The following is a 25,179-nucleotide window of genomic DNA, read 5'->3' as shown; positions in this document are numbered from 1 at the left end:
AAAAGTCCAGAGAGGAGACGCTGATTGCCACTTTGGGGGTGGGGCTATCAGTCACTAGGCCCCACCCCCAAGTGGCAGGATTTGCCAGGGAGGGGCTAAATGACCAAATGTTCATCATTAAGCTCTGTCCCCCATATTGCTCCGCAACTCCCTGTAAAATCTCATTCTATCCACTACAACAGAGAGCGGGCAGTATGCAGGAGATCTGGCCACTCTTCCATAGGTGCAGGGGACTGCCTGCAAAATCAGGAGTCTCCTGCAGGAGAGTAGGCAAGTATGATTATGGGTCTGATTCTGAGTGGGGAGCAAAACAAAAAAAAGCAATTAACTTTGTACTTTGGCTAAACCATGTTACACCGTGGGAAAGGGGGGAGGGGGATATTGAATGTGTAGATAGATTTTGATTTGGGAAGGGTGTGGCCAAACTCAGATCTAAATTTCCGATTAGAACTAATTAGAGATGAGCGGGTTCGGTTAATTGAGATCCGAACCCCCCCGAACTTCACCTATTTTACACGGGTCCGAGGCAGCCTCGGATCTTCCCGCCTTGCTCGGTTAACCCGAACGAGGACGAACGTCATCATCCCGCTGTCGGATTCTCGCGAGATTCGTATTCCATATAAAGAGCCGCGCGTCGCCGCCATTTTCACTTGTGCATTGGAGATTGAACGGAGAGGACGTGGCTCAGTGGCGTAAATTCATCCCAGTTGCCCGGAGGCAAGATAAATATTGGTGCCCCCCCATTTCCTATATTAAGTTAAATAAATGTATGTGTGTGTGTGCGTAATATGTGTGTGTGTGTGTGTGTGGAGTGTTCTGAAAAAAATGTATATACTGTATTTATACGTTTAATTTATACGTTTAATTGTCTTTTATTTTAAATCGCATAATTCTTAGTCATACCCAGGATTAGAACCCATGACCTGTTATACTGACAGCAGACACTTTACTGATGGAGCTATTTGCTTCTGTACGGGAAGCATGAGAATTCTAACTATATGAAGTTACGTGTAATTGTCAGAGAAGTATCTTCATAAAGTTAAAATTCTCATATTTCCTATACAGGAGCAAACTGCTTCATCAGTAAGGTGTCTGCTTCCAGTGTAATAGGTTGTGGTTTCTAATCCTGGGTGTGACCCCTGTAAAATGTGTATATTCAGTATAATAAAGAGGGTGTGATTTGTAAGGTGCAGGGAGCAGTGAGGAAGTCGGCCACTGAAAAGACAGCGACAGATATCAATTAACTTAATTCAATGGTGTCACAGAATGGGAGGAGAGGTGCCCCCCTTCAGAGCAGGAGCCCGGCGGCAGATGACTCCGTTGCCTCCCAGAGTTCTGCCTCTGACGTGGCTACGTTCTCTGCCTGAAAAGCTCCATATCTGTGCTGAGTGTGCTGCAAATATCTGTGCTGAGTGTGCTGCAAATATCTGTGCTGAGTGTGCTGCAAATATCTGTGCTGAGTGTGCTTCAAATATCTGTGCTCAGTGTGCTACAAATATCTGTGCTCAGTGTGCTGCAAATATCTACGTTCTCTGCCTGAAAACGCTCCATATCTGTGCTCAGTGTGCTGCAAATATCTATGTTCTCTGCCTGAAAAGCTCCATATCTGTGCTCAGTGTGCTGCATTGTGGGGACCACCAGTATATAATTATAGTAGTACAGTACAGTAGGCCATTGCTGTATCTTGCAGCTCCGCGGCAGACTCAGTTCTAGACAGTATCCTGATCATCAGTGCTCAATATCTGCTGCATTGTTGTGTGACCAGTATATACTATATATATATATATATATATATATATATAGCAGTACAGTGCAGCAGACCAACAGTATATAGTTGTACAGTATAGTAGGCCATTGCTGTATCTTGCAGCTCCGTGTCACTTCAAGTATCCATATCTGTGCTGCATTGTTGTGAGCAGTATATAGTAGGACAGTGCAGCATTTTGGTGACCAACAGTATATAGTTGTACAGTACAGTAGTCCATTGCTGTATCTTGCATCTCCGTGTCACTTCAAGTATCCATATCTGTGCTGCATTGTTGTGAGCAGTATATAGTAGGACAGTGCAGCATTTTGGTGACCAACAGTATATAGTTGTACAGTATAGTAGGCCATTGCTGTATCTTGCAGCTCCGTGTCACTTCAAGTATCCATATCTGTGCTGCATTGTTGTGAGCAGTATATAGTAGGACAGTGCAGCATTTTAGTGACCAACAGTATATAGTTGTACAGTACAGTAGTCCATTGCTGTATCTTGCAACTCAGTGTCACTTCAAGTATCCATATCTGTGCTGCATTGTTGTGAGCAGTATATAGTAGGACAGTGCAGCATTTTGGTGACCAACAGTATATAGTTGTACAGTATAGTAGGCCATTGCTGTATCTTGCAGCTCCGTGTCACTTCAAGTATCCATATCTGTGCTGCATTGTTGTGAGCAGTATATAGTAGGACAGTGCAGCATTTTGGTGACCAACAGTATATAGTTGTACAGTACAGTAGTCCATTGCTGTATCTTGCATCTCCGTGTCACTTCAAGTATCCATATCTGTGCTGCATTGTTGTGAGCAGTATATAGTAGGACAGTGCAGCATTTTGGTGACCAACAATATATAGTTGTACAATATAGTAGGCCATTGCTGTATCTTGCAGCTCCGTGTCACTTCAAGTATCCATATCTGTGCTGCATTGTTGTGAGCAGTATATAGTAGGACAGTGCAGCATTTTAGTGACCAACAGTATATAGTTGTACAGTACAGTAGTCCATTGCTGTATCTTGCAACTCAGTGTCACTTCAAGTATCCATATCTGTGCTGCATTGTTGTGAGCAGTATATAGTAGGACAGTGCAGTAGGCCATTGCTATTGATATAATAATATTACTGATATAATTCCACACATTAAAAAATGGAGAACAAAAATGTGGAGGGTAAAATAGGGAAAGATCAAGATCCACTTCCACCTAGTGCTGAAGCTGCTGCCACTAGTCATGGCAGAGACGATGAAATGCCATCAACGTCGTCTGCCAAGGCCGATGCCCAATGTCATAGTAGAGAGCGAGTAAAATCCAAAAAGCAAAAGTTCAGTAAAATGATGACCCAAAAATATAAATTAAAAGTGTCTGAGGAGAAGCGTAAACTTACCAATGTGCCATTTACTACACAGAGTGGCAAGGAATGGCTGGGGCCCTGGCCCGCGTTCATGGCTAGTGGTTCAGCTTCACATGAGGATGGAAGCACTCATCCTCCCGCTGGAAAAATGAAAAGAGTTAAGCTTGCAAAAGCACAGCAAAGAACTGTGCGTTATTCTAAATCAGGGTGGCCAACCAGTCAGTGACAAAGAGCCAAAAAACCTTGTTGGGTATGTCAAAGAGCCGACATCGAGCCGATGGCGCGCATGCAAAAATGGAATGTGGCCTTGTGCCTGCTAGACCACACCCCTGGTATAAAATACATTGAAAAAGCCAGAAGGACATAAAATAAAAAAATTTGAGCCAAATCCATTGAAAATTCCACTTTCACATAATAAACTTCAGCTACCCCATGTGTCGCTCCAGCCAGCTCCCCCATGTGTCACTCCTGCTAGCACCCTCCTATGTCACTCCAGCCAGCTCTCCCATGTGTCACTACTTCCAGCACCCTCCTGCGTCACTCCTGCTAGGACCATTCTGTGTCTCTCCAGCCAGCTCTGCCATGTGTCACTCTAGCCCACCCTCATGTATCACTACAGCCCCCCTCCCCCATCAACTCATGCCATTGCAGCAGTCCCTAATGTGTTCTCTGTTTGCTTGTGGGTGTCTCTCCTCTAGTATCTGGCTCCTTCAGTTTTCAGTCCCTGTAGTGCTGCTGCGTGTCTGGCTGGAGTGCAGCGGTTTCTGTATCTGTTGTGGTCACATGATTTAGAGTGTTGGGAGCCACATTTGAATAAAGAAAGAGCCACATGCGGCTCAAGAGCCACAGGTTGGCCACCGCTGTTCTAAATCACAAATCCCCAAGGAGAGTCCAATTGTGTCGGTTGCAATGCCTGACCTTCCCAACACTGGACGGGAAGAGGTGGCTCCTTCCACCATTTGCACGCCCTCTGGAAGTGCTGGAAGGAGCACCCACAGTCCAGTTCCTGATAGTCAAATTGAAGATGTCACTGTTGAAGTACACCAGGATGAGGATATGGGTGTTGCTGGCGCTGAGGAGGAAATTGACAAGGAGGATTCTGATGGTGAGGTGGTTTGTTTAAGTCAGGCACCCGGGGAGACACCTGTTGTCCGTGGGATGAATATGGCCATTGACATGCCTGGTGAAAATACCCAAAAAAATTACCTCTTCGGTGTGGAATTATTTCAACAGAAATGCGGACAACAGGTGTCAAGCCGTGTCTTGCCTTTGTCAAGCTGTAATAAGTAGGGGTAAGGACGTTAACCACCTAGGAACATCCTCCCTTATACGTTACCTGGAGCGCATTCATCAGAAGTCATTGACAAGTTCAAAAACTTTGGGTGACAGCGGAAGGAGTCCACTGACAACTAAATCCCTTCCTCTTGTACATCAGCTCCTGCAAACCACACAACCAACTCCCTCAGTGTCAATTTCCTCCTTAGACAGGAACGCCAATAGTCCTGCAGGCCATGTCACTGGCAAGTCTGACGAGTCCTCTCCTGACTGGGATTCCTCCGATGGATCCTTGAGTGTAACGTCTACTGCTGCTGGCGCTGCTGTTGTTGCTGCTGGGAGTCGATCATCATCCCAGAGGGGAAGTCGGTAGACCACTTGTACTACTTCCAGTAAGCAATTGACTGTCCAACAGTCCTTTGCGAGGAAGATGAAATATCACAGCAGTCATCCTGTTGCAAAGCGGATAGCTCAGGCCTTGGCAGCTGTGTTGGTGTTAGATGTGCGTCCGGTATCCGGCGTTAGTCCACAGGGACTTCGAGAATTTCTTGAGGTAGTGTGTCCCCGGTACCAAATACCATCTAGGTTCCACTTCTCTAGGCAGGCGATACCGAGAATGTACACAGACCTCAGAAAAAGACTCACCAGTGTCCTAAAAAATGCAGTTGTACCCAATGTCCACTTAACCACGGACATGTGGAGCAGGGCAGACTCAGGACTATATGACTGTGACAGCCCACTGGGTAGATGTATTGCCTCCCGCAGCAAGAACAGCAGCGGCGGCACCAGTAGCAGCATCTCTCAAACGCCAACTCGTTCCTAGGCAGGCTACGCTTTGTATCACAGCTTTCCATAAGAGGCACACAGCTGGCAACCTCTTACGGAAACTGAGGAACATCATCGCAGAATGGCTTACCCCAATTGGACTCTCCTGGGGATTTGTGACATCGGACAACGCCAGCAATATTGTGCGTGCATTACATGTGGGCAAATTCCAGCGCGTCCCATGTTTTGCACATACATTGAATTTGGTGGTGCAGAATTAAAAAAAAAACGACAGGGGCGTGCAAGAGATGCTGTCGGTGGCCCGAAGAATTGCGGGCCACTTTCTGCATTCAGCCACCGCGTGCCGAAGACTGGAGCACCAGCAAACACTCCTGAACCTGCCCCGCCATCATCTGAAGCAAGAGGTGGTAACGAGGTGGAATTCAACCCTCTATATGCTTCAGAAGATGGAGAAGCAGCAAAAGGCCATTCAAGCCTATACATCTGCCTACGATATAGGCAAAGGAGGGGGAATGCACCTGACTCAAGCGCAGTGGAGAATGATTTCAACGTTGTGCAAGATTCTGCAACCCTTTGAACTTGCCACACGTGAAGTCAGTTCAGACACTGCCAGCCTGAGTCAGGTCATTCCCCTCATCAGGCTTTTGCAGAAGCAGCTGGAGAGATTGAAGGAGGAGCTAAAATGGAGCGATTCCGCTAGGCATGTGGGACTTGTGGATGGAGCCCTTCATTTGCTTAATCAGGATTCACGGGTGGTCAATCTGTTGAAAACAGAGCACTACATTTTGGCAACCGTGCTCGATCCTAGGTTTAAAGCCTACGTTGTATCTCTCTTTCCGGCAGACACAAGTCTGCACATGTTCAAAGACCTGCTGGTGAGACACTTGTCAAGTCAAGCGGAACGTGACCCGCCAACAGCTCCTCCTTCATTTTCTCCCGCCACTGGAGCTGCCAGGAAAAGGATCGGATTTCCAAAACCTCCCGCTGGCGGTGATGCAGGGCAGTCAGGAGCGAAAACTGACATCTGGTCCGGACTGAAGGACCTGCCAACGATTACTGACATGTCGTCTACTGTCACTGCATATGATTCTGTCACCATTGAAAGAATGGTGGAGGATTATATGAGTGACAGCATCCAAGTAGGCACGTCAGACAGTCCGTACGTATACTGTCAGGAAAAAGAGGCAATTTGGAGGCCCTTGCACAAACTGGCTTTATTTAACCTAAGTTGCCCCCCCTCCAGTGTGTACTTCGAAAGAGTGTTTAGTGCAGCCGGTCACCTTGTCAGCGATCGGCGTACGAGGTTACTTCCACAAAATGTGGAGAAGATGATGTTCATCAAAATTAATTTATAATCAATTCCTCCGTGGAGACATTCACCAGCAATTGCCTCCAGAAAGTACACAGGGACCTGAGATGGTGGATTCCAGTGGGGATGAATTAATACTCTGAGGAGGGGGATGTACACAGTGAAAGGGGTGAGGAATCGGAGGATGATGATGAGGTCAACATCTTGCCTCTGTAGAGCCAGTTTGAGCAAGGAGAGATTGATTGCTTCTTTTTTTGGTGGTGGCCCAAACCAACCAGTCATTTCAGCCACAGTCGTGTGGCAGACCCTGTCTCTGAAATTATGGGTTTGTTAAAGTGTGCATGTCCTGTTTATACAACATAAGGGTGGGTGGGGAGGGCCCAAGGACAATTCCATCTTGCACCTCTTTTTTTTACATTTATTTATCTTTGCATCATGTGATGTTTGGGGCCAATTTTTTTTAAGTGCCATCCTGTCTGACACTGCAGTGCCACTCCTAGATTTGGCCAAGTGTTTGTGCCGCCCACTTGTGTCGCTTAGCTTAGTCATCCAGCTACCTCATTGCACCATTTTTTTTCTTTGCATTATGTGTTCTTTGGGGCCTACTTTTTAAAACTGCCATCCTGTCTGACACTGCAGTGCCACTCCTAGATGGGCCAGGTGTTTGTGCCGCCCACTTGGGTCGCTTAGCTTAGTCATCCAGCGACCTCGGTGCAAATTTTAGGACTAAAAATAATATTGTGAGGTGTTCAGAATAGACTGGAAATGAGTGGAAATTATGGTTATTGAGGTTAATAATACTATAGGATCAAAATTACCCCCAAATTCTATGATTTAAGCTGTTTTTGAGGGGTTTTTGAAAAAAAAACCCACCCGAATCCGACAAAAATTTTTCAGGGAGGTTTTGCCAAAACGCGTCCGAATCCAAAACACGGCCGCGGAACCGAATCCAAAACCAAAACACAAAACCCGAAAAATTTCCGGTGCACATCTCTAGAAATAATACTGTCCAGCATTTCTGATATACATGCAAAAGCAGCCAGTACTTACCCTACATGCAAAACAGCTTGCATTGCCATGTGCACATATACTTTTTTTCCCTACTTAGAATCAGCCCCTCACCACATTGTAGCGCCCACAATTCACATTATTCCACATTGTAGTGCCTCCAGTTCAGATTATATCACAGGTCAGTGCCTCATTTTACCTGCTGCCACACACTGCCCCCATTGCACACTATGCCACACAGTGCGCCCAGTTCACATTGATGTACATCTGCTTACTGCTTCCCTTGCTGGCACCCTAGCGTGGCAGATGATGGTTACCCACCACAACATCCAATTTCCTGTTTATTAATACCCCTTTTCCACTGACTACAAAATCCCGGGTGTTTGGTCAGTGTAATCACAAACTAGATGAGGCCTGGGAATTTGCCGGGTCACAGTGGTAAAGGGTATAATTGATCTGTTAGCTGGGTAAATCAGTTTGGTTCTCAGCGCAAAACTCATACAAGTGCGATTCTTTTTCACCTGGCGAATCCCCTGTCCATCACCTCACTGGCACAGACAAACACAGGAGATACCACCAGCAGATGTGACCTCAGGGAAAGGAGCAACACAGCCTTTCCCAGCAGAATTTGCAAGTCTAATATAAGGGGCCGATACAGTACTAATACTAAGTAATACTGGCTCTGTATGGTTTTCCCATCTATAAGGAGACTGATCTGTGTTAGATGTTTGGATTAGGTTACATATGTGTCTCAAGTTTTAAATAAATGTAATTTTGATGTCATACATGTTTAATTCTGCATATTGCCTATTTCTGCAGCGGGGTACACTGTGTTCCACAGGGAATACATCGGGGTGTAGAGCGGGATCTTGTATTCAGAGGCACTATCAGGCAAAGCTTTCACTATCCCAGGATGCATTGGGGCCTCTTCTATAACCCCGCCTCCAGGTACCTCGAGTGGTGCCTGCAGGCAGCAGGTCAGCGAACAGGCGGGCTGCAATGGGCAGCCCTGAAAAAGCTATAGAAGACTTCAAGGGATGTAGCACTGTTATGTCAGGATGAGACTTTACAGACATTTGAGTATTCTGCATGTCTTGTTACAGACAGCATTAGTTAAGAAAGAGTTTGCCTATTACAGAATATATTGTACGAGTATTCTGATATATACCTCCGATCTAGGACCGCACTGTGTTATGTATATATATACTAGTTCAGTGCAGTTTTATTGTGTTTTAAAGTAATCTCTGCATTGCCTGTGACTCTGTGTGCCTGCACCTGCTGTATGTTTTCACTCTCATGTGTATCCCATCTAAGATAGCTATCACTATATTCTATACCCGAAGGGACTAGGTGTGTCAGGGTCCTCTAATATAATGTACACAGTACTTATTGCTATACGGATATTTTATTGTGTTACAGTCACGTACACCGGGGTTTAGTTCAAAAGTGTGTGTATTCTGACACTGGTTGTGTACTTTGTCCGCAAGTTGTGTACTCTGTCTGGCTTCATCGTACTAATAGCCTACTTGTTGCTTTATTACAATGTCTAACAATAAGGGCAGTAAAACTCTGGAAACTCCTGTAACTTGCAAGGTATGCTCCAGAGGTTTACCTGAGGAGGAAGTATTGTGTGATGGTTTGTGTGCTAAATGTCATGGACCTCCCAGTCAGCCTGCGGCTCCTGTAAGTGCAATTGAGCCACCCTGGGCTATGTTCACCACCCTCCTGGGGACCGTTTAGCCCCCCTATGGGACCTCCGGTGTCACTGCCACCACAAGTTGTCCCTATAGTAAGTCCGCCTTGGGTGTAAAATTTTTCTATCCCGCTGCAACAGTTAAATCAGTCTTTGGTTAGACAGAAATCTACTCCAGGTCACTCCCATGTCTCTGGGTTCTCGAAGTGGGTTGCTTCCTACTCACAATTTACTAACCTCTCTGATGTTTCATCTGACAAGGAGCGGGAGCATACAGTCCTGTCAGATTCTGAATCATGTGTTGCTGACGAGGATTCTACCTTACAGGTTGATGTCCCTGCCCTGGTGGATGCTGTTAAGCAAATCCTTCAAATCACTCAGGATGAGGATTCCACTGCAGTAGCCAAGAAAACTGATATGTTTAAACAACAGAAGGTGGTTAAAACTATATTACCCCATTCTGATCATCTTGTGGACATCAGGAAGGAACCTTGGTCTACCCCGGGTAAGAAAATCACGCTCCCCAAACGGGCTTTAGCTCACTATCCTCTCCATGCAGGGTCATGTAGTAAGTGGGAAAATCCACCGCCAGTGGATTCTCATGTCACCCGTCTCATGGTGTCTTCTACTCTGCCTGTCACCACTGTCACCTCCCTGAAGGAACCGACAGAAAAGCGCGTGGAGGGATGCCTGAAATCTATGGGCCATTCATAGGCCTACCATAGCTGCCTCTTGGACCGCAAAGGGTATTGAGGCATGGGTTCAGGGGTTAGAGGATGAGCTGCCTGGGGATATTTCCAACAAGGCCAGACAATACCTGTCTCACATATTACATTCAGGAGGCGTCCTCTGCGAGGGTACTGTCAGCCAAAGCGTCATCCACGCGAAAACTACCACTTTTTTCGTTCCTTTCGACCTCAAGAGAAAGCCAAGGCAAACAGTCTCATGCTCCCAAGACCACCAAGGCAAAGATGAAACAGTCCTGAGCAGCCCATCAGCCTGCTTCAAAACAAGACACAATCACAAGGTTCCGGTCTTTGGATCACAGACAAGGGATCCTCAAGCAGCGTTCGTGGACGCACTGGCAATTCCATGGAACTTTTGGCTGCCATACGTGTTCCCCCCAGTGTCATTCCTGCCCAGGGTTCTACGGAAGTTCAATCAGGAAGGAGGATGGCTGCTTCTAGTCGCTCCAGCGTGTCCCAGACGGCATTGGTTCTCAGACCTGCAGGGTCTATCGATTCCCTTCTACTTCTTCAACGACCAGACCTCCTTGTGTAGGGCCCTTGTCTTTACCCAGGCCTGGCCAGACTGGCTTTGACGGCGTGGCTCTTGAAGCATCACTCCTGAGAGCCAAAGTTTTTCAGAGGCGGTTATTCAAACGATGTTGAAAGCCTGTAAAACCAGCCTCTGCCCGGATTTATTACAGGGTTTGGAATTCTTACTTCACTTGGTGTGCTGAGAAGAATTACGATGTCCATATATTCAGAACTTCCAAACTACTGGCTTTTCTGCAAAGAGGCCCGGACTTAGGTCTTCGTCTGGCCTCCCTCAAGGTTCATATATCTGCCTTGTCGGTTTGGTTTCAGAGAAAAATTGCCTCTATACCTGATGTTCAGACGTTCATTCAGGGCGTTATACAGATTCAGTCACCCTATGTCCCTCCTGTGGCTCCATGGGATTTGTCTGTTGTGCTGAATGCTCTGCAAGAGTCTCCATTGGAATAGCCTGCTTTTAAATGTCATTTTACAGGATGTGTTTGAAAAATGACAGTTATAAGTGGAGTGGTTAGTCCTTTATCTCTCGCCACAGTTTCATAAATCTCCCCTTCAATATGATATACTGGCAATTTAATTAAAAAGTGTACTGTGTAAATACTCCCAGCACCACAAATGTGTTAAACACACTGTAGTGCCCCTAGTTCACATTATGCCATGCCATAGTGCCATCCATACCGGTGATGTAGCCATATGTTGGGACCTCTTGTGTGAAGAGACTACCCTGGCTGCCCTGTTAATTCAGACTGTCACCAGGTTACCAAATAAGCAGACAAGTAAGTAATGTTGAGGTCACAAAGCTAATTGTTAGGGTAACAGTTGGAATTGAGAGGAAGTAGGAAGTAATTATCCAAGGCTGTCTTCTGCCTAGCAAACGATGTTCCTTCATACAGTAATAATCGCAATCCAGGAAAAAAAAACATTCTCTGATCTCCATGAAAGACACCTGTAGAGTGCAGAAAGCCATGTAGGAGGGGTGTAATACATGTTACCAGTGGTCGGGATGCCGACATGACCGACACCGACTTCCTGACAATGCCGATAGGGGACGGTGTAATTATTTTACTCCTCCCCTGTCCGCTACCCTAACCCGCCTAGGTTGGCGGCTAGAGCTAAGAATCGGGGGGGGTGGCGATTATGCCTAAACCTCCCTCTAGTGCCTTAGGGGCGTATGCAATTAGTTCCGATTACATTTCGGAGCTAATGAATACGCCCCACTCGTATTCACTTAGGGCCGTTTTCGGCAGTTGTAAAGGCATTTTCGCTAATGCCTTTTCACCTTCTTTTATTAAGTGAAAAGGAATTGGCGAAAAATGCCTCAAAATCTGCGAAAATGGACCGCATTTTAGACGGAAAACATTTTTTGCCTAGGGTAAATCTCCATTCGCCCTATAAATAGGTATCCCAACTGTTGGGATGCTAGCCACATTCCTGCAGGAGATGCTATGATCTTTTTATTTACATTACCATTTACTTTTTATTTAGATATTTTTTATTCTGTAGTACAGGTTGAGTATCCCATATCCAAATATTCCGAAATACGGAATATTCCGAAATACGGACTTTTTTGAATGAGCGTGAGATAGTGAAACCTTTGTTTTCTGACGGCTCAATGTACACAAACTTTGTTTAATACACAAAGGTATTAACAATATTGTATTAAATGACCTTCAGGCTGTGTATATAAGGTGTATATGAAACATAAATGAATTGTGTGAATGTTTAATGTTTAATGTTTGTTTAATGCACAAAGTTATAAAAAATATTGGCTAAAATGACCTCAGGCTGTGTGTATAAGGTGTATATGATACATAAATGCATTCTGTGCTTAGATTTAGGTCCCATCACCATGATATCTCATTATGGTATCTAATTATTCCAAAATACGGAAATATCCGATATCCAAAATACCTCTGGTCCACAGCATTTTGGATAAGGGATACTCAACCTGTACTACCAAAATGACAAATAGACAAAAGTCAGATGACCGCTAAAAACAACATTAATGTCTGATATAAAAACGGGTCTGTCTTGCAGGCATGATTGCTCAAGAGGTGAGAAATGTTTTACCACGGGCTGTTAAAGAAACTGGAAATGTTACATGTGAAAATGGAGATACAATTGAAAACTTTCTCATGGTAGACAAGGTAATTCCCTATATTTTCACTAGTGTATTGTATACCAGCTTCACTAACTATGAGGCAGATACAACAATGAGTGATATTCTTGTTATCACTCGTTACGTATGTTAAATGGTTCTCCAACCAATCAGCACATATCTCTAATTTTTTCAAACACATAACAGTTAGGAGCTGATTGGCTGGAGCACCAGTTCTACATTTGTAATGAGTGAGACCAAGAATATCACTTGTTGTTAAATCTGCCACTAAATACCTATAATTCTCTAGTATATACAAATCAAAACCAAGACTGTAGCAAGACTTTGTTGCTCAGAATTTCTCACCCCTACCTCCTTTCTCTGATATGCCCTGTTTCACTACGCAGTACCATTTCTTAGGCTTCCTATCATCATTTTCCATCTTATCCCTTGGGCTAAAATGTGTTCAGATTTTCTCAGGACACCGCATTTTTCTACCCATAGGGGGTAATTTAGAGTTGATTGCAGCAGCAAATTTGTTAGCAGATGGGCAAAATCATGTGCACTGCAGGGGAAGAGGGTGGGGGGGGGGGGGGGAGAGATATAACATGCAGAGAGAGTTAGATTTGGGTGGGTTATTTTGTTTCTGTGCAGGGTAAATACTGGCTGCTTTATTTTTACACTGCAATTTAGATTTCAGTTTGAACACACCCCACTCAAATCTAACTCTCTCTGCACATGTTATATCTGCCCCCCTGCAGTGCACATGGTTTTGCCCAACTGCGAACAAATTTGCTGCTGCGTTCAACTCTGAATTAGGCCCATAATCTTTAACAGGCAGAAGTGGATCACTGTTAAGCAAACCAGTCAGCACACATGTAAGTAAAATCATCCTTCTACAATATACTCAGGTTTGCCATAATATCTCTATAATGCGGGAAACCTATGACTTATACAGGTTCTGCGGCTGGCTAAAATCAAGTCTGCATTTTAACTGGTTTTAATCAGCCACAGGATCTCTGTAAATCATAGTATCCCTTTAATCCGGGACACCTATGGCATCCTTAATAAATAATTACAATTTCTTTGAGATTCTCGATCTTACCAAATGGCCACAGATGATGTTATATGCCTTTTATAAAAGAAAAAGATTAATAGTAGAAAAAATGCATAATGATTTTAACAGGAACTGGCCAGGAAGACTAGGAGGAAATAAAGAAGAGACAGGCACAATGATATAGCCAAAGTAGATGGTGTAAACCACCAACTGAAGAAGGATTCATCAATTCCGTGTGAAGAAGGCATTCATTTAAGGAATATCCAGTTTGACCAAATGTTCTAAAACAAAACAGGATACAGACGATTAATGTGTTTTTATACAACAGTAACGCTTTATTAATGAGATTTCGCCATATAGAATAGAGGGGAGTTTTCTCCTGTTTAGTGCAAGAGCCTTTGGGGTCTATTTACTAAGCCTTGGATGGAGATAAGTCGCTGGAGTTTAGCACAAGCCAATCGGCTCCTAACTGTCATGTTACAGGCTGTTTTTGAAAAATGACAGTTAGAAGCCGATTGGCTGGTACTTTATCTCCAGAGACTTTGGCCCTCATTCCGAGTTGATCGCTCGCTAGCTGCTTTTTGCAGCAGTGCACACGCTAGGCCGCCGCCCTCTGGGAGTGTATCTTAGCTTAGCAGAAATTCGACCGAAAGGTTAGCAGAACTGCGCGTAAAAATGTTCATGCCGTTTCTGAGCAGCTCGAAACTTACTCCTACCTTGCGATCACTTCAGTCAGTTTAGTTCCTGCTTTGACGTCACAAACACGCCCTGCGTTTGGCCAGCCACTCCCCCATTTCCCCAGGCACGCCTGCGTTTTTACCTGACATGCCTGCATTTTTTTTGCGCACTCCCTGAAAACGCCCAGTTACCACCCAGAAACACCCACTTCCTGTCAATCACTCACCGATCAACAGAGCGACAGAAAAGCGTCGCTCGACCTTGTGTAAAACTGCATAGTTTTGTGTGAAAGTACTTTGCGCGTGCGTACTGCGGCCCGTACGCATGTGCAGAAATGCCGCTTTTTCACCTAATCGCCGCACTGCGAACGAAAGCAGCTAGCGATCAACTCGGAATGAGGGCCTTTATCTCCATCCAAGGCTTAGTAAATAGACCCCTATATCATAAAAGAAAACAAGGGACATTAGTATTGTCAAACTTCATAGGAACCAGATCCTCCACTAGTCATATAATGAATGGTTTTGGAGAGATAATGTTGGGAATGAGGCCACCTCTGCTACGAGAGAGAATGTATTAATTGGTAAAGCCCAAGCTCCACTGTCAATAATGCTGCTTTCAGATCGCAAATGCCGGATCCTACCCGGTAAGAGAAACGTGTTCTTACCGGGTGGGATCCGGCATTTGCTCTCCTCTGCTGGCTTTCCGACCCAGCAATATACCGGGTCGGTTGCCATAGCAGCGGGGGGCGCAGCAGCAGCAGGGGTGGAGGCGGCGCTGGGAGAATGAGCTCATCTCCTGCGCCGCCCCTCCCTATGCTGTGAATGGGAGCCGTGTCGCATCGAAACGGCTCCCATTCACACTGCGCCTGACCCGGTATTCAAACCGGTAATAACCCTTCTTTTTAACCGGGTTGAATTACTGGGTCAGGCGACCCGCTAATTCGGAAAAGGCGCTTTCACATCGCACACTGACCCGTTTCGACACGGCAATATACCGTGTCGATACCGGGTTATTTGTGCGATGTGAAAGGGGTATTAGCTATGCAAAAAGGAGAACTTGGACCAATTTACTGCTAATTAGACCTTAAAGTATCTACAGAGCCATTGCCTTAGTATCATTTAATTATTTAAAAGGGACTCTCTTTCTGGAGAGCTTTAAATCCAAAGATGATAGGGATAGGAATGAGCTTCATTTTAAAATCTACCATTTAGCAATGAAGTATGTCTGTATAAGGAGCATTGTAAGAGTTCTTCCTTACGCTTTGGAAATATAGGGGGGAATTTTTTGGGTGCAAAATATTGGACTTTTGTGCTTTTTTTTTGCTATTCATTTAAAGCCTCTTCTTTGCGCCCAAAATATTATCTGTTTTTGGGCAAAAACACATAGAATCCGTGATTAGTTCATGGACCTATGTGTTTTTACTGCCGGTTCATGAAAACGGGCTAATTGTCTGGCATTTTTTTTTAATCCTTTGAGGTCACGGAAAAAATGCCCGATAAGTGCTGCCGGCGGCTGTGCTTCAGGGCTCATTGGATAGCCCCAGATTGTCAATTAGCCTGTGATGAATTACCATGGTTAATTGAATTCTCCCCATTATTACAAGTATGTTTGAAAGTCTTCGCGTTTATTAACCAGCTGTAATAATTAGCATTAACATTAAGATTTCACGGGATGAGAAGGATGTTTATAGTTCCTGAATATTGGTCATTAGGGGAATAGTAAAGCTAAAAAAAAAGCCAAACGTTCCCAACTTTTGTCCCCCATCTCAAATATAATCTGAATGTGATAAACAGAAGGTGCATTTTTTTGTATCTACCTGGAGGAGATGCAGTACAGGGATGTGCGGGGAGGTAAATGGCTCAGAAGACACTGACTAGTACCAGAGGTTAAGGCTGCGAGAGGAGGGTTAGGATTAGGCTGCGGAAAGGGGGGTTAGGTTTAAGCTGTGGGGCAGGGGGTTTAGGCCTAAGGCCTAACCCCCACCTGCATAACGAACCCAAACCCTGCTGGGAATTTGGTGATTTTTGATCAGAGATGTGTGCAAAAGATAATGCCTCACCTGCCATAGACTTTTTACTACAGAGTTTTCACTATAACAATGATTAGGACAATACAAAGAAGATATTTTTAATATATACATGTACTTTATGTAGCCAAACTCTGGCATATACGTTAGTATGACAGGAAAGCCTCTGCCTCACCTCACTGCATGTCATTGATACAGTAGGGTGTTCCTCGTAGTTACAGTATCTGTGAAGGACTCAGTCATATAGTCATTGTAGCTCAGTACAGTGGCGTAAGTTTGTCCCAGTTGCCCAGTGGCAAGATAAATATATTGGTGCCCCCCACCCTATGTTTTTAGATAATTTATATGTATGTGTATATAATATATATATAAATAAATATAAAATATATGTATGTATATATATATATATATATATAAAGTGTGTGTGTGTGCAGTGTACTGAAAATATTGTATACATACATTTCATTGTCTTTTGTTTTAAATCACACATTTCTTAGCAGTCATAATTCAGGATTAGAACCCAAGACCTGTTATACTGACAGCAGGCACTTACTGGTGGAGCTATTTGCTCCTGTATAGGAAGCAGGAGAATTCTAACTATACGAAGTTACGTGTAATTGTCAGAGAAGTATCTTCATATAGTTAGAATTCTCATATTTCCTATACAGGAGCAAATAGCTTCATCAGTAATGTGTCTGCTTCCAGTGTACTAGGTCGTGGTTTCTAATCCTGGATATGACATTTGTAAAATGTGTATCTACAGTATAATAAAAAGGCTATGACATGTAAGGTGCAGGGACCAGTGAGGGAGTTGGCCACTAAAGAGATAGCGGCAGCTCTCAATTAACTTAATTAAATGGTGTCACAGAATGAGAGGAGAGGTGCCCCCTTCTGAGCAGGAGCCCGGCGGCAGGTGACTCTGTTGCCTCCCAGAGTTCTACCTCTGGCTTAGTACAGCTCACCACTGAGGAGACCAGATTCTCCAAGAATGCATTTTTAGTAGTTTCAGTTTGCAAAATAAACTCCCATATTCAGGGGCATAGCTAGAAATATGTAACCCCATACCCTCTGACCTCCCCGCCGTGGTGAGTACAGTGGCATGAGAGAGAGGGGAGTTATGGGCAAGGAGAGTGTCAAAGGGAAGAGAGAAAGAGAGAGATTAGCGAGACAGAGGGTTTCATGTAAAAAGAGGCAATGAGAGAAGGAGAGAGAGGAGTGAAGTAGAGGGTATCAGGGACAAAGAGAGAGAAGGGGATGACAGGAGAGAGAGAGAGGGTGTCAGAGAGAGATAGGGAGGAGGAGCAAGAGAGAAAGAGAGAGAGAGAGAGAGAGAGAGAGGGGTGCGAGCGGGAGTGAGTGCCAGGGAGGGAGAGAGAGGGGAGCAAGAGAGTGAGTGAGTTTCAGGGAGAGAGAGGGTATCAGCAAGAGTGACAACAATAGAGAGGGGGGGGGGGAATAGAGGGAATGAGACAGTGTCAGAGAGTGAGAGAGATGGTTTCAGAGAGAGAGAGAGAGAGGGGGAAAGAGACAGTGTCAGGAAGAGAGTGAGGGAGAGAGAGAAAAAGAGAGAGGAGCAAGAGAGAGTGTGTTAAGGAGAGGGGAGAGAGGCAGGAGGAGTGAGCAGGAGAAACACTACAAGAGAGAGAGTGTTAGAGACAGAGAGAGAGATGGAGGAGGAGTGATCGAGAGACACTACTTGACTGCAGCAAAGGACGGGGGTGGGGGAGGGGCATCGACGGAAAGACAGAGCACCAAATGGGGGCATAGATTAATAGATGGACAGACAGATGGATGTGGGGGGAAAGGCAGACAGACAGAGCACCATATGAGGCAAAGATGGACAAACGGATGGACATGGCCAGCATAGACAGACAGATAGAGCACCATATGATGGATAGACAGACGTGGGCGGGCATAGTTGGACAGACAGCTGGGTGAAGGGGGGGGGGGGTTATAGACGGACAGAGCACCATATGGGAGCATACATGGACAGACAGACAGATGCGGGGCGGGAATAGACAGATATACGGATGGGAGGTCATAGAAGGGCAGACCACCATATGGGGGCATAAATGGATAGATGGACAGATGGACGTGGGAGGACATAGACATAGATGGACAGACAGAGCACTGGGGGGGCATAAATGTACAGACGGACGGAGGTTGGACATAGATGTACAGATGGATGGGGGGCGGGCATAGAAGGACAGAGTACCATATGGGGGCATAAATGGATAGATTGACAGATGGAAGTGGGGGAGCATAGACATACAGGACAACATATGTGGGCATACTGTAGATGGACAGGGGCCAGGCAGGTCAGAGACAGACGGGGAAGCATAGACAGACAGAAAGATGGTAGGGGAAACGGGGTCTCTAAATCAGCGGGAGTATGCAGCACAGAGGGTCAGCCGTGCAGCGCTGACGCTATTGCAGCTGTCTTCCTGGTACCCTCCAACAATCCGCGGCTCCGGTCACACATTCAGGGCGGCTCTGCACTCTGCCTGCCACCCCTCCTCCCAGGAAGTAAACTGGCAGGCCCTGGCCCTCCAGGCGGACGGGCCCCATATCAATTGCATCCCCTGCTTCTTCTGTAGTTACATCACTGCCCATATCCTTCTACCATATTCTCCAACTGTGTAGAGGCTATGTTTGATCATATTATTCAATATAATGAGGACAAGCAATATGTCACTAACCACTGTCGTAATCTAGGAAAATCTGAAGGGCATAATGATCTAATATCTTAGATATTGTGCACAGTCAATGTAGACAAATAGGGGGTAATTCAGACCTGATCGCTGCACAGCGATTTTTGCAGCACTGCGATCAGATAGTCGCCGCCTACAGGGGGAGTGTATTTTCGCTGTGCAAGTGTGCGATCGCATGTGTAGCAGAGCTGCACAAACTGATTTTGTGCAGTCTTTGCGCAGCCCAGGACTTTCTCAGCCACTGCAATCATATCAGGCTGTTCAGGACCGGATTTGACGTCAGACACCCTCCCTGCGAACGCTTGAACACGCCTGCGTTTTTTCCAAACACTCCCTGAAAACGGTCAGTTGCCACCTACAAACGCCCTCTTCCTGTCAATCTCCTTGTGAATGCCAGTGCGAATGGATCCTTTGCACATACCCGTCGCTGACTGGCGATCCCCTTTGCAGCTGTCCGTTGCATCTGCGTATTGCGGTACATACGCATACGCAGTTTGGATCTGATCGCCCGCTGTGCGAAAATGCACAGCAGCAATCAGGTCTGAATTATTCCCCATAGGGGATATTCAATTGTTATATTGCGCAAGATTTCACGTCTAAAGTGATGGGAGATCGCATGGCAATATGCAGTTGATTCCCATTATCACACATATCGTGCCCATTAGTGTAGTCGGGTTTTGATGCTTTACGCAGCTAAATCCGACTGCTATGGGTGTGATCATGAAAAGGGCTGTTTAGTTGCCTAAACAGGTCACTTTTTGCGCATTTCAGCTTTGGTTGCAGATTTTGCTCTCGCAGCGAAATCTGCTACCATATCCCCACATGCTGGGGCGACCCCTACCTGCGCTGGGGCACCGCCGCCATGTTTCCATATGGAAGAATCACCTGCACCTGCCACTGTCCTCCTTCCAATGCTATGTTGCTGCCCCCAGATGCCCGTTGTCTGTCAATCACCATGTGGTCACATCCTCCCATGGTGAAGGGTTGTTCACGCACACTATAGTCGCAGCGCATGCGCAGACCCTATGGACGCAACCGCTGCATGCGAACGCAGAGGCTGCGTCCATCTCTGAATAAGGCACATAGTCCACATCAGGTCGCTTTTCAAGAATGACCCATGAGTAGTTAAATTACAGGAAAATAAACTGCAAGCTCGGCTGAAATAGCATCTCTGCCTTACATGGACACTGGCACTAATATAGTTACAAACAGCAGGTATCATTGTGCCCAAAGATCCAACAGCACAGCCACTAAATGTCCAATTGGGTATTAAAGCATTCAAATATTTTTTTTGTAGTTTAATGCATTTAAAAGAAAAAGAAGATACCCTGTGGCTGCTGAATGTGAGCACTTTCTCATTTGGAAAAAGAGTATCTGAAAGTAACAAGGAAATAGATGATGGGGATGAGGCAGTCTGTGTGGGGGTGGGAATGGAGTGGACATCCTTTTGAAACTGAAACCATTATTTCTGCAATATAAAAGTGTTTATGTACAGTTATTTTTATTTAGTTTTTATTATTTGGGGTTATCTAAAGTACTGTACAAAGTATTCCTTCCCTAAAAATACAGCCTGGCACTACAAAATCACTTGTCCCTGAGCCTCACATTTCCCCTCACTGTTCTGAGTCTGGAGGATTTTTCTTTGTTGTTTTTGTAAGGCAGAGCTCCTACAGACAGATCTCCCGTAACTGAGACGTGGTACCAAGAGATTATTTTTAAATAATAACTATTTGAGTAATATTTGTCAATTGAAACGGGTGATTAAGTATAATATATAATTGGCCCTGTATCTCTGCATGTGTGGCACGGGTTGACTGTGATGCCCAATAGTCATGTTCGGCCACTTAGTAATACGGGCAAAACTGGATCCTGTTGGTGTGGACAGAAAAGAAGTCCACACCAACAGGATCCAGTTTTGCCCGTATTACTAAGTGCACCCTATGAAAGGTATTAGGAAAATGTTATTGCACCAACTGTAACTCACATTTGTGATTTGAATGCCAGGATCCTTCCATGAATTCTACAACAGTTAGTGAGCTTCAACACATCTATCTTGCAGTTTTCCCTTATTATTCTCTGAAGGACTTCATAATAGCTAAATGAAATCTAATGACCTAGCTAAGTTGTTTTGCCTTCTTCTCTTGTTGTTCCTACTTGTTTCCCTGTTACTCAGTCTAAGCACCGTGTTGATCAATGTTGGAGAAAAACCCACTTTTATTTTCCCTATTCGCTTTCTCCAGCATGAGCATTAATAACAGTCCTACACCATCAACTTCATGCGTACTAATGTCGGAAGAATAATTGCACCACATACTGTAGGCCTGGTAACTATTGTCTAACATTATTGCTTTCAATATTTGAAATTTGTTTGCCAATTTATGTAAACTCTTAAGGGGGGTACACACAGAGCGATTTTGACTTAAATTCTAAGCATTCTGACTAGATTGCTTAGAAAAGAAGCATACATCGCTCCGTGTGTGTGCCCCATAGCGATAACGATGCGCGGCCCACGCGTCGTTATCGACGGTACCAGGTTGGCCTGCATGCAGGCACAATCTAGTCAGGTCGCTGTCTTCACCACTGTGTGAACTGAGCGCACCCTCCCCCCCCCCCCCCCCCCGTCCCGCTCCACGCACATTGCGCCGAGTGCTGAGCGGGGGGAAAGATGTGAAAATGGTCGACATAAAAAAGGTAGACACCATATTTTTTGCATTTTTGTGGTTTGTGTGGATAGTTTTGTCATCTGGGACCCCCAACTGTAGAAAGCCATACCCTTGCGGGGCTCGTTTCGCTCACCACGTTTCGGGCTCGTTGCGCTCGCCACAAGGTTTATAACCCACTCTATGCCGACATGGATAGAGAAGGTATGAAATAGTCCAAAAACATGTTAAATTTTAAAATAACATTTGTCTTTTTTATGTTGACCATTTTCATGTCGACCTTTCGACCCTGTCAACCTAATGTCTGTCTAACATATGGTGTCTATCTATTGACTGTCTAACTAAACACTGTCTATCAACCGGATACCATCTAAATAACTGGTAATAATTAAATAAATAATTAAAATGGAATGGTGGGGAGTAATGCTTCAGGCAACTGGCTTCAATTCAGAAATAATGAGTTCAATAATAAGGCAAAGCAGTGGGCGATTGGTCAAGCTAATCCCATGGCTAGGTCAGGATGACTCCCTGAGAAATAATGGCATAACGTAACACTAAATTGCATTCATCCTTCTCTTTTTCAGGACCAAATCTTTATGGAAAATGTGGGTGCAGTGAAGCAGCTTTGTAAACTCACAAATAATCTTGAAGAAAGGATTCAGGAGCTTGAAGTGTGGAACGATAAGCTTGACAAACTAAAACGGATAAGCAGCTTAAAAAAAACTGCAACTGAGCGGCCTCCTTCAAGGTTAGAGGATGTCTGTTAATTGAGAATGTACCTAGAGGTGGTGACCCAATATTCATGAATTACTGTGACTTGAAATGATGGTTGATGTGGACAGTAGGATGCACAATGTAGGGACATCGCATAAGAAGGTGTTTTGGCATTCACGTGAAAATAAATAAACAAATAAAACTACATTATATTTACTGTATCTATAGGTAAAATCATTTACAATGAACTTATATTGCTTCTGTTTGTATGTTTGTAAACTAGTAAACTGGATGTGATGGCATAATACAGTTTAACAGCAGTGGCTGATGTCATGCCATTGCTGATTATTAATAACTTATGACATCAACTAGACTACCTGCTGTTTTTATTTTATTGTGTCATCATGTTTTAATTCAATTTTCCTCATGGTCTTGAGCTGCTCACAGTCACACATATTTCCCTTATACATTGTGCTTACTCCGCATAAAATGCTATCTAACAAAAGTTTTGGACATGTACCAAATTCTGCTACTTACACGCTATTGATAATTTTGTGTCATTTCATAGGCTCAATGGCCATCTTCAGAATAAGACATGAAATGGACTACAGTGCTTACAGCCTATTATTTTACGCTTTTCTGGAAAATAACATTTAGTTTTTTTGTATTTATGCTCTAACGCCAAGGCAACAGAAAAAAATCTAGCAGTGACCTCTATGCTGCCCGTCCTCTACTTTTCACATTCAGGTGGCAAAACATGGAGCATGAATTAAATGTGTTGCAGTATGAATGCTGTGCTGCAACCAGTTAGACTGTAAAAGGCATTTTAATAATATTATTTGTATAAAGAAAGCTTATTTTATGTACTACCGGGATGTAGTTAAGATACCAACGCCGGAATCCTGACACCCGTCAGAGTGTCGACGCCGGAATCCGGACAGGGTCTGGAGACCGATGCCGGAAACCCGTTAGCCTGCATCCTGACCGTAAGTAAAGCGGGCGGGCTGCAGTTAGAGCCAGTGTGTGTGTGGGGTGTGTTTCGGCACCATCCGGTGGGGGTAAGTGTTATGCTGGCACCAGACACCACTGGGGGGAGGTTAGGGTTAGGAGGTAGGGGAAAGGGGATAACATAGTTACTTCACCCCTGTCGGGATTTCAAAGATCAGGATGCCAGCATCAGTACTGTGACCGCCGGCATCCCGTCCGCCGGTCAATCACATTGTACTACCAATGCCCAATGTGTTGTTAGCAGAGCTGGCACTTACCAATATGATGCCCTAGGCAAGTTTTTAGCTGGTGCCTCCTAGCACCGCTGTAAGTTCCACCTCTGACCCTGCACCCCTTTCCCAGCACCATCAACCCTCACCCATAGCAGCCCTCATTTTGGTGCACCTACCCCCTATATTTTAAATAGGAATAGTGCACACATTCAGCGCACAGCCCAAAAAGGGGCATGTTCTTGCTGGGAAGGGGCATAGCCACACAATAATACCCACAATTCAAATTCGGTCACACAGTAGTGCAACTTTATTTACATTATATCATGCAATAGTGTCCCTTATTCACGTTACATCACACAGTAGTACCACTTTACCTTATATATGTTACTCCTCACAGTAGTGCCCCTTATACAGGTTGAGTATCCCTTATCCAAAACGCTTGGGACCAGAGGTATTTTGGATATCGGATTTTTCCGTATTTTGGAATAATTGCATACCATAATGATATATCATGGCGATGGGACCCAAGACTAAGCACAGAATGCATTTATGTTACATATACACCTTATACACACAGCCTGAAGGTTATTTTAGCCAATATTTTTAATAACTTTGTGCATCAAACAAAGTGTGTGTACATTCACACAATTCATTTATGTTTAATATACACCTTATACACACAGCCTGAAGGTCATTTAATACAATATTTTTAATAACTTTGTGTATTAAACAAAATTTGAGTACATTGAGCCACAGAAAACAAAGATTTCACTATCTCACTCTCACTCAAAAAAGTCCGTATTTCGGAATATTCCGTATTTCGGAATATTTGGATATGGGATACTCAACCTGTATACACTTTACATCACACTGAAGTGCTCCTTATTCACATAACACCACATCATATTGCTCTTTATTCACATTAGTGCCCTTTCTATACGTTACGCCACACAGTAGAGCAGCTACCACACATTAGTAATTCTTTTATAAACATAATACCACACAGTAATGCCCCTTACACATATTACACACATTCTATTAATGTCCTTATAAACATAATGCACTTTACACTTTATGCCAACCTTTATTAATGCATTTATACAAATAATGACACACACAATGTCCCTTACACATATGCTGCACAAATTATTAATGTATTTATACATATAATGTCCCTTACATATATGATGCCCTTATACACAAAATCACACACATAATGTCCCTTACGCATATGCCACACATTATTAATGCATTTATACACATGACACACATAATGCCCCTTACATATATGCCGAACACTATTGCACAACCAACACACACACACAGTACTCACACGGCCGCTAATACTGTGACATCTGCCTCTGCTTGGATACAGATGTGTCCTCATACATCATGCCTCAATACGCCATGCAGCAGTAGATGCCGTTTTGCTATATATACTTCTTATTTGACTATGACTAGGATACACAAGCAGCTTCTGCTGATTAAAATTATATGCAGCATGCCTATATGCTGTGTGCGACTGTATCTGCATATGAAATGCTACGTTACAGTGATTTT

General features: G+C 44.4%; 1 protein-coding gene across 1 annotated transcript in view; it reads left to right on the top strand.

Moving 5' to 3' along the window:
• MYRFL (myelin regulatory factor like) overlaps positions 1-25,179 on the top strand; it is a 250,541-nt gene that overhangs the window by 88,861 nt on the left and 136,501 nt on the right. The window contains exons 13-14 of the mRNA XM_063927477.1: positions 12,493-12,602; positions 22,270-22,433. Coding sequence (XP_063783547.1) covers positions 12,493-12,602; positions 22,270-22,433 — 274 coding nt within the window. The remainder of the gene's footprint in view (positions 1-12,492; positions 12,603-22,269; positions 22,434-25,179) is intronic.

Source organism: Pseudophryne corroboree, chromosome 6 (assembly GCF_028390025.1).
Source record: "Pseudophryne corroboree isolate aPseCor3 chromosome 6, aPseCor3.hap2, whole genome shotgun sequence".
NCBI classification, from domain to species: Eukaryota; Metazoa; Chordata; class Amphibia; order Anura; family Myobatrachidae; genus Pseudophryne; species Pseudophryne corroboree.
The sequence above is the reverse complement of the archived record's forward strand: the minus strand, read 5'-3'. Positions and strand labels throughout refer to the sequence as shown.